Below are 10,805 nucleotides of genomic sequence, written 5' to 3'. Positions count from 1 at the left end.
ACCTAAACCAAACGATACTACTTGGTGGAAACAGAGCTTTAACGACTCACCTTAGTGTCGCCCATGCTCTCCGACTCAGACACCTGGTAAGTGAGGTCCGTCTCCTCGAAGCCTGTCGCACTCATGCGCTGGTCTGTGGAGGGGTCAGAACGTGGCGGCGAGTCCGGGGAGTTGAGGCACGTTTGGATCAGCGCTTTGCCCGTTTCACTGGTGATCATGGGCTGGAGTTTACGGGTGGCGAACGTGTAGACGTGACCAGTTTCGCTGGCCACGAGCAGTAGAACTTGGGTTCCGGTCAGCGTGGAGAGCTCGTAGGCCTGGTGAGAACAAACCGGTTACAAGTTAACACTCACTGAAAGCTGCATAACATGCATCTTCAAAGAGTAATAGTATTGTAAAAAATGACAAGGGGATGCACGAGTACTCGGAGATCGCAAAGTTGAACATCAGGAACAAAGAACATAGTCAAGAAAACATTGCTAAACTAAAAATAGCCTGATGTGACGTGTCGTGCAAATGAAGCCAAAATAACATAAGATAAGGCTTCCAGAATAGATCATGCGACAGCGTTGAGAGAGTGATTGCAGCAGGGCTGCACAAAAAGGGGGAGTGACACTGGGCCGGCCCAGGGACAGGATGCCATTGGCTGGAAACCACGAGGTCACCAGCGCACTCTTCATTATTGTGATACGAAGTCTATAATGCAGCATGCAAAGGCTTAGCCCCCAATGCAACAACACACACCCGAGATGAAACACGGCAAGGCTGCACTCACAATGAACTTGTGAAGAAGCCTTTTTATCGAAATGAGTCATCACTTATGTGGAGGATGTGTGTGGTGCTGCCAAGGCACCGAGCCGTCGCCATCACCTCGGTACACTCAGCGTGAGCCAGAGCTGCAGTTAGCTGATAGAACCTAAATAGTTTTATTACGCCGTAATGGAAGCATGCAATCGAGCATGGTACTTTTTAACATTGCAATGATGTAATGATACCAGCGCAGTTGGCTCAATGATCGCCACCGCGTGGGCACATATAAAAAAGCCACTGGAGCCCAGCAACTATGAAGAAGCAGAGAAGATGCAGGAGGGTGAAGCGGGCGGCTCTTATTAGCTCTGCAATGGCGAGGGAACAGTGTCAAACAGCCGCAGTAGAAAATGACTAATTTGTCAGTTTGATGATGCTTTGGTCACATTACAGGATAGACACCGACTTCTATATGCACCAGTCTCCTCATTTAATCATCACAACTGCAGGAGGTTGAGTAGAATAAAAGGCCAGTCTAAAATATTCAGTTTTTCACACTGTCGCATATGCTGATCCAGAGCATCCCAAAAATGCTCAATGGGTGACGTGTGGTGAAGCAAGCAGACCATGCAGGAACTGGGATGTCTTCAGCTTGCAGGGATTGGGTACACATGAGGTGATGGTCATGGATGAATGGCACGGCAACCGACACACCTCAAGATCTTCTCAATGCATATCTGTGCATTCAGAATGCCGTTTAGATAACACACCAGTGTTCACTGTCCATAACATACACATGTCCATACCTGAACCCAACTACCACCATGGGCCGTGCGATGGACTTCAAGCATACAGAGGAGCTTCCATGAGATTATTATTATTTATTTATTTTTTGCTAATGAAAACCATATTGTTGCGACAGCTGTCCCGGTGGCTGGTCTTAGATGATCTTGCAGGTGAAGATGTTGACTGTGAAAGTCACGGACTGGCGTGATTGTCAATGAGGCCATTATAGACGTACTGGATAATTCTCTGAAACACCTTTGGAGATTTTGTTCAGTAGAGAAATGAACATTCAATTCAGGGGCAACAGCTCCAGTGGAAATTGCTGCGGTTGGCACTCCTTCAAACTTGCAACATCTGTGGCACATTTTAGAGCGGCCTTTTATCGGGGGCAGCCTTAGGAACACCTTTTGCAATTATCATGACATCTAACCAGCATCTTGATTTGCCACAGTTGTGAGGTGGATACATTATTTCAGCAAAGGAGATTTGAACAAAAGTTGAGCAAAGTAGGCCTTTGGTGTATGATAAAAGGTTGTAGAACATGCAAGATGTTGAAAGAAAAAAAGCTTCAAAAGGAGGAGGAAAAAACAACCAGACAACTGGCATCCTTGTGAATGATTTGCACTCCATTGTGTTGGGCTGAAGAAAGCCCTCTTTTTGAAAAGAAAAAAAACCCCCTGCCAAAATCCCAAGAAAAAGCGAATTCCAGAATCAATCGTCACCTTAAACATGACATCACGCAGGAAGGCAGTTTACACTGAACTTTTGCAATTCTAGTATGAGGACATTGCAACCAGCTATTGCAGCGCGGTGTGGGCCTTGCATTATCAGCAGTGCTTGAGTGACGGCCACACAGCAGTCAAAATTAACGTGCATTGCACATTGTCTGAATCTTAAAAACAAGGTTTGAAAATAAGACGCATTATCATTTCCACTTAAGCCAATTGAAGACTATGGTAGTTGCGGTGGGGGATATTTGGGCGTAGAAAAGTCAGTGACTCTGTGATTCTGCGAATGAACACACGCAACTGCTGTTGACAAATGGGGAACTCAGTTGCTAATGAAGTAAACTGCCACTTGACAAACGGTAAGAATTCCTGTGTCCTTAATCCATAGAGGGGAGATACCACAACACATGCTTCAAAATGAGACTAACCATCTTGATCTTGAAAGTAAAAACAAACACTTTGAGACCTATTTACCATGTATCGGATATCTAGCTTTATCTTTGTCATCTGCACACTTTTAAACAGTCGGTCCACATGGCGTGTCAAATGATGTTCACGTTTCCAAGAGCCTACATAAAGAAGCCTCAGTTTCCACGACAACGATCTGAGATACATAGAAGACGAGGGGGTGAAAAAAACAAGTGAAATGCAGCAGGAGACTACACTGTGCATGTGCAGTCAAGCTAAAAAAAAAAACAACAACAACAAAAGCGGCAGCATCAAGATGGTTTTTGTGATAGCCGCACTTGACTCCATGCAGAACTTCTATAGGGCTGTTCACATGGCAACATTTGCTCCGGTGCTGCGTCGGTGCTACCCCAGTAGAGCGGTCACACGTGCAAAGTTACACCGGTGTAGCCCCTGAAAACAGCTTACTCCGGAGTAAATTTAACCCACCTCAGGGAGGTGGTTTAAAAATTTGCTCCGTAGCAAATGCTCGTTTGCAGGGGGTAGCCTCGCTACGCATGAGAAGAGTTGATTACATACGGCGAGAATGCGTTGCTTTCATGCTCTGTTGTACTTCCGTCTTGTGTTTGTTTAATAACGACACAAGACATGATGGCTGGCAATAACAGTAGCAAGCGGCACCTTGCCTCTTGGGTTATACCATCTCAACTAGAACGGGGGCGGGGTGGGGGGGGGGGGGTGTCCCCAAACATCATCTTTCCTTTTGTAGGAGACTGGACTGTCTCGGAGTTGTTTGTGTAGTTTGTTCCTTTGTTGTGTGTTCACAACCCTCACAGAATTTATTTTGTGATTTGCTCTCTTGATTTTCTGTTTGGTGCATTATACGTTTGCTTTTCTGAGTGTCATTGAAGTCATCATTGATTTACGTTTTCGTGGACGGTCATTGAACGCCTCTCGAGCAGAAGGCACGGAGACCGAGAAGGAGAAGGACGTGCCTGTACAGTAGTTGCTTGAATTGTGTATGTTTTTAAGATAAGATAAGAAAACCTTTATTAGTCTCGCAATGGAGAAATTCCAGATTCACAGCAGCAAAGTTATGAAAGGAAGAAGTAGAACAACATAATATAGGAGCTGCTGGAAAGGCAGCCACTCACGCGGCGCCATTTTAAAGTCAAAATAACAAAAATAACACAACACAACACATAGTACACAGACAGTCGTGCAATCTTCACCACCTTTCTGCATATACTTTGTTCTCTGAAGCAGTTATAGATGAAAGAGGCGAGGATCAAAGTGTCCTTTCACCAGTGGATCAGAGACGTCATGCTGAAAATGTGCACACGTCTGCTACAAGCTAAGTTTTGAAAGCAAACACGAAGCTGTAGCGTCCATTGACGAAAAAGAGATTGGCTCACATCTCCTGTCCCACGTAAATCCACTTCAATTCCAAGCCGCGACTCCCAGTTCCACATCCGCATCGGTGCTCCGCGCTAATGCTCCTTTCTTCTCATCGTCGGCTCCTCAAGCCTTACATCCATCCAGCCGCAGACCGTTCAACAGCACCGATCGCTCCGCTGAACAAAGCGGGGTTGTGAAAAATGCTGCCCATTACAGGCGCAAGACACAAGCGCCCTGGGACTGTCCAGCAACGACAGTCAAATGGCACAGACATTCCTCCCAGTCAAAAACAGTGCTGGTATACCCATGCTGCCGAGAAGGCGCAACCACCAAGCACAGAGTTTCCTCCTTGATGAATGTCGTGGCCAAAAAATGCTGAAAAAAGTCCACATCAGGTCCACACGACGTAACAACAAACACAAAGTGACAAAACAAACCAAAAAACAACAAAAAAAGCAAGGCTCATGAGAGCACTTGCCTGGCGCCATCTTGACTTCAAAGTTTTAAAAAGAACCAACACGACAGCTCTTTCTATCGTTTTGCTCCGCTGCAGAAACTGCTGTGTGACCGCAAGTGGAGCTGCACCGGCGCTACGCCGGAGTTAACACGCTCAGCGTCTTTGTACGTGTGACCGCTCCACAACATTTGCTCCGGTGTAAAATATATCGCAACAAAATACATCGGTGCAGCACCGGAGCAAATGTGTGCCGTGTGAACACCCCTTATGTTGTTGAGAGTGGCGGACAACTGAATGTCATACCAACGAACAGAGCCCATGAAGGCATGCACAGGCAGCCTCCGCACAATCGGCGTGTCCTCTGGTTTGGGCATGCATGTCTCTGGGGTTTAGTCAGCTGTCGGCACATAAAGGGCCTTGCCGCCGCTTTGCCCGCCACATGGCCGCCGCCTGCGAGCAGCGTGCCGCTTCGGTGGCACTTGGAACAAACAGCCTGTGCACCGAGGGCTGTCCTGGCAACCGCTCACTGCATGAGGTGCTCCGTTTTACTATCACCATGAGGTCAAAAGGGTGCATCAGAGAGGCAAAGTTGATAGACCTTACGGGTGAGTTCTAAACCATCATGTGTGAAGCGACTGTATGTGAATGTGTGTGATAGTTGGGGGTTGCCATGGTCATAAATAGAAGTGTCATTATGCCCATGTCTATTTGAAACCCGTTCCTTGTCATGCACCCGCTTACATGATATTTCAAAAACACTTCCTACTGATCACTTCCTGGGTTTGAATATTAGGTTAGCGCGTCTGCCTGACACTTCTGAGGGTCAGAGTTTGAATCTGGATTGCGATCTTCCTGTCTGGAGCTTGCACGTTCTCCCTGTGTTTGTGTGGGCATTCCCTGGGTACTTAGGTTTTCTCATTCATTCCAAAAGCATGCAAGTTAGGTTCTTTGAACACTTTAACCACTGAAGTTTATTCCTCTCATTAAGATATGTATGAATTAATCCAAAATGTAGATACACCTGCACAATGAAACACAATAATGTTGCCCTTACAATGGTCATTTATTGACTTTCATGATGTTTGGCCGGGTAAGGATGGGTCTTATCTAAACAAAAGTAGTCGCCAAAATATCTGACAGAGACTCCCAGCGCAGTGCAGTTCAACACTGGTGCAAACTCCAATACAGTAAACCGACCAATTCAAAGACGGATCAATGTATGTTTTGCTGAAGCTCATACAGGGGTGTCCCGAAGTGCAGGCGTAGTTAATGACGTATTTGCATATGCCAGCACGGGTGACACTTGAAAACGACTGCAGCATACGATGTTGTGACTCACCTTCTTCATAATGCCAGTCTTCCTCTTGCTAAAAGTGGTGTAGCGTCTCAACTTGTTGTCAATAAATTCCATCTTGATCTTGACGCGACCACGTGTCTTCTTCCCCGGCTTGGCCCCCGCGACGCCCCCGGGAACCAGGCCGTACCCTCCGGGAGCGCCTCCGACCTCCTGGCCGGTGACAGCGGCTTCCATCTCGGTTCTCTCCCGCTTCACCCCTCTCCTGTTGTCCCCGAGCGAACCCACTGGGTCGTCGTCATCCCCAGAGTCCGAGTCGTTGTCCGAGCCGCTGCACAGAGGCACACTCTCTCTATCCGGGTCGAACCTGGGTCCGTGAGGCAGCACGATCCCCGCGTTGAGACCCACCATGCCGCCTTGGATGGCGGCCTGAAGCGGGCTAACCCCGGTACCGTTCCCAGACCTCACACCTCGTGGACCCCCCGGACCGTTTGCCCCCAACATCCCGAGCGCCTCTCTGGTTCCGTGTCGCCCAGCCCCGCTCACGCTCTCCCCGAGACCGACTGAAGCTTGCCCTGATCTGATCAAGACGGGACGATTCCCGCCACCGACAGAGGCCGAACCGAGCCCGACGGTACTTCTCGATGAAGCTGACGCGTTTCCCTGTGGTGCCGACCCAACCTGGCTCGGTAACATTCTACTGAGTAGCGCGACTGTGTTTGTCGCCAGCCCACAAAGCTGGAGCTCGTAAATGACTGACAAAACGCATGCACGGTCGGGTCACAGAATGTAAACAAAGCGGCAGAGTTGGCGTTTCGACAGAGTCCGGGAAAGAAGGGAAACAAACTTTGAGAAGCGATGCTGCCCACTGGACCCTCGTAAGGCGCCACTGTTCACTTCGCCCTCCTCTAATGTCCAAAAACTCTCAGCACTTTCTCAAAAAGGAAAAGGCGCAAAGCGCCCGCCATGTTGGTCCGCCATAGCACGTAGTCCATGTTGTGAATTGAAACCAAGGCAAACACTGACTAGCTAGTGACCTAATAATACTCCGATGTCCATCAATAGCACAACGTGGACCGTTTCGTATTTCAGAATAGACGACTAATCAATATTTCAGGTCAGTGTTTACTCTTGCGCAGTAATATGACAGCAAAGGAACTACTTTCCTCCTTATAAAGAGATACTGTTTCCTTATATGGTGTTGTCGCTCCTTATTTGGTGAGTCACAGCGGTGTCTCCCGATTGGCTGAAGACTATCACAGGCCTGTAGCTATTGGTCGCAGTGGTGCTCATTAGCATAAATACCAACATGGTTGCGCTACAGTCAACGTCATTCTGGCAGAGGCACCAAAATAACGAAACGTTCAAGTTTTGTTGCCAACCCACCATTGGCCCGACCTAGCAGTTGAAAATAATACTGACGATTACTTTAAATTTATGTGACTCTATAGTTGAATCAACTGTATTATAAAACACAGCATACATGAGTGTATTCAGTTATTGTGTATGAAAATGTATAGGCAATTGGTCAATATTTTATCGTGTCATTTTATAAAGAGGTCTCATGGTTTTGCCAATCAAGAAATGTCTCTCTGACTAATGATCTTAAATGAGACAAAGCCTAATAAGCCATAACCATAAATAACCTCCATGCATAAAAAACAATCATTCAACATTAGTCAGTTAAATTGAGTAGAGTTGATAGAGCAAGGCATACCGTTTAAGTAGATATTCTCTTTTAAATAGATATTCTCAATTATTTGGACTCTGACGTGAAGCATGCGGAATCAAAACACAGAAAATAATGAAGCATTACATCATCACCGTCAAGAAATGAAAAGTTGGATTTGTTTTAAGGAGAGCAGCACCACTTTTGAAGAGTCTCTTGCCAAAACAGCATTGCCAAGATGATCCCAAAGAAAGTCAAAACTCATATCGCCCCCCAGTGGCACGTTAAGGAAATGGCATAGGTAAGGCTGCTGGAAGCAAGGCAGGGAAATGCCTTGTCTTCTGAGCAAACCGTCTGCCATGTCTGCTTATATAATACATTGTTTTATATTATTAAGTCATGGTCGTGCGATTTACTACATTATAATCCACTGATAAAAGAATGCAGGATTTTTTTTTCTTGTTGTCACTGACAGCCGTTTACACAAGTGCTTTAAGAGTCAGTTTGCTGAAATATGAAGACGTGATGTACTGTATTCCCTTCAGAATTGTGCACTAGCGGCGGCCAAGAGAATTTGTCTTGAGCTCACTTCACAGGTTGCAACATTTTAAAGAGGGACTCCGATGAACAACTACACATTAGATAAGAACTCCCACCAGACTGACTTAATGTAACCTGCAGTAGACGTGCAATATAATATGTAAAATGTAATAAAAGAGATGGGTTGAAAATCCTGCCTTTAAAAAGAGGTGTTCTTGTCTTAATAGTTTGCCGTGGTTCTATTTCTATTACCCAAATTGAACTACTGTATAGGGTGGGTGAAAATTAGACATTAAAAAGTGGTAAACCACATTCCTATGACAAATGTATTGAAACAATGCACGTTTTTTTACAAGATTCTAAAATGAAACATAAGCCAATATAAGATGATAAAATAATCTGCTGTATTAGCTCCTGCACAATCTAGTGACCAGACGTTCAGAAGTAAGGAATAAGAAATAAGACAATAAGAAATGCCAATTAGTGCTGTCTGTTTCATATGTATATTTTTCAAAATGGCTTCTGATATTAAACAATTAGCGCACTAATATATAAGCAATTCCTAATTCTTTGTTATTTCTCACCCCTCCTGCATGTCAGACAAACCTAAGATCACATTCAGACTGTTCAGGTGTGTTTCATTATGGTGTGGCCAATCAGTATAATTACTTTTCTTACATCACTTGCAGGTTGCTAAAAATACAACCGTTTAAAACAACTAATCGGGTAAAAACACTGTGAACCTTTATTGACAGCAGTCAATATACTTGTGTATATATCCATACATAATGGTGAAATTTCGCTGAAGCAGTTTTTAAAGTCTACATGTGAGTGTCTAGCATTCGTAGAAACATTACACTAACACATCATTTAAAAAAAAAAACAATTTTATGAACAAAAGCATTTGAGTCAGGTCATTTTTTTAAAAAAAGAATTTAAAAAAAAGAATAAAAGTGAAGCATTTTTCAATAATCCTTCATTTACCAGGCACTTAAGTACTGGTGACCAGCAGTCACCCTTTTGACCATCTTTTTTGTACTTTGTGTTAGCATGTTCGCTGTTAGGTCAGGCTATACACACACTGAGCTGGATCATGACAACAAACATATAGCACAAGTACAAACCCCAATTCCACTGAAGTTGGGATGTGGTGTTGAACATAAATAGAAACAAAATAAAATGATTTGCAAATCATGTTCGACCAATATTTAATTGAATACATTACAATGCAGGATATGCAACGTTCAAACTGATCAACATTATTCTGTTTAGCAAACAATCATTAATTTAGAAATAGGATGAACATGATTTGCAAATCATTGTATTGTTTTTATGCACTGAATACAATGTCCCAACTTCATCGGAATTGGGTTTTGACGTTAGGGTTTCCTACTATAAACCAATATAAAACAACAAACACAACACAGGACCTTCATTATAAATAAACAGGCACCTGCATGGAGACAAAGAGGGATGTTTTCGGTGAAGTTAGTGCAAGGCCTCTAACATTATGTACACTGGTCCCCCTTTTGCAACATTGCACACAGAAACAAACGGGCGCAGAGGGCAATTGTGACTGGACCTCTGCAAAGAAGCATGTCGCAAGTTAAACATACTCGGAATTGATTTGTACGATTTGGACACCATCACAAGTTTACATGTTAGGATGGTGCACCGGGAGCACGCACCTCAAGGTTAATACAATAACAAAACACACTCATTAAAATATACAAAATTTCCATTGGAACAGTCTTACCATTACTTGGGTGAATACTAAAAAAAAGATCCTTTTTTTTCTTCATTATTGTAACAGGCTCGTTTTTTTAAAAAAGATGTCAGCTCATTTCGAACATCACGAGTGTAACAGTTACACACCTTCATGCGAACAACTGCACATTCTGGAACTTACAGGGTCCACACACACGCACGCGCGCGCACTTCGCACATCCATAGGGTTGGAGGTGATGATGATGACTGACTGAGGATGCAGCTGACTGGAGGATGGGTTCAAAGACAGACGTTGGTTTGGAGCCACTTAAAATGGATACTTTGTTTGACAGATTGTGCTTGGCTGGTTCGGATTTGATCTGGATGTGTCTGTGTGTGTGCGCACAAATAGAGGCACAGAGTTCGTGAAGAATCTCAGAGTTCACACAGACGGGAAGTTGAACTGGGTGATCATCCATGTTGCGTTTAAGGCAAACTAAATTCACGTCGCTAGCCCCAAGTAGTCATTCATTTAAAAAATAAAATTAAAAAATTAAAAATGAAGAATGAGCGTGCATCCACTGAAATGGCAAACTCCTCCACACCTGTTTTCTAAAATGTCTGAAATGCATATTTAAAACTCTTGTTCCCTGAAATGTCAGACATTGCTGTCTTTATTGGTAGGGGAAAGGGCGTTCCCCTTTTTTGATGTCTCACACTTTGCTGTCAGAGGGCGGCTCTCCCAGGCTGTGGACGATGTCACTGAAGGAGGGGCGCTCCTTGAGGCTGGGGGCCCAGCAGCTGACCATCAGCTTGTACATTTTGGAGGGGCATCCTTCTGGGGGAGGCAGCTTCAGCTTGCCGGTCTGCAGGCCTGCAAGGGGAAGGGGCCACACACAGACAATAGATAGACAATTACGGCTGTGTAAATATCAATCTATCCATTTTCTATGGTGTTTATCCCCATTAGGTCCGTTTTAAAATATAAGTAATGGAAAATAAGGAAATACATTTAATGATGTGTCTAACCCTGAAAGCACAACAACAAAACCATGGAAAAAAAGCTTCATG

The 10,805-nt window shown here is 44.5% G+C and overlaps 2 protein-coding genes across 5 annotated transcripts in view; both read right to left on the bottom strand.

Annotated features, from left to right (window-relative positions):
- The window catches only part of srfb (serum response factor b), a 36,411-nt gene extending 29,484 nt beyond the window's left edge, over positions 1 to 6,927 (bottom strand). Inside the window, exons 1-2 of one of the 4 annotated variants that reach the window (XM_086121702.1) lie at positions 5,864 to 6,927; positions 51 to 317 (exon numbers count right to left, since the gene is read on the bottom strand). In XM_086121702.1, coding sequence (XP_085977828.1) covers positions 51 to 317; positions 5,864 to 6,514 — 918 coding nt within the window. In that variant the 5' untranslated portion in view covers positions 6,515 to 6,927. The remainder of the gene's footprint in view (positions 1 to 50; positions 318 to 5,863) is intronic. The other 3 variants (XM_086121701.1, XM_086121700.1, XM_086121703.1) reach the window with 3 other exon arrangements.
- Positions 6,928 to 8,749: 1,822 nt separating this feature from the next.
- The window catches only part of ptk7b (protein tyrosine kinase 7b), a 66,358-nt gene continuing 64,302 nt past the window's right edge, over positions 8,750 to 10,805 (bottom strand). Inside the window, exon 21 of the mRNA XM_086122601.1 lies at positions 8,750 to 10,608. Within this exon, the coding sequence (XP_085978727.1) occupies positions 10,448 to 10,608 (161 nt within the window). The 3' untranslated portion in view covers positions 8,750 to 10,447. The remainder of the gene's footprint in view (positions 10,609 to 10,805) is intronic.

Source organism: Hippocampus guttulatus, chromosome 10, assembly GCF_054856545.1.
Source record: "Hippocampus guttulatus isolate MCC_2025c chromosome 10, RoL_Hgut_1.0, whole genome shotgun sequence".
Classification (NCBI taxonomy): Eukaryota; Metazoa; Chordata; class Actinopteri; order Syngnathiformes; family Syngnathidae; genus Hippocampus; species Hippocampus guttulatus.
Note: the sequence above shows the minus strand (reverse complement) of the source record. Positions and strands in the feature narration are given on the sequence as shown.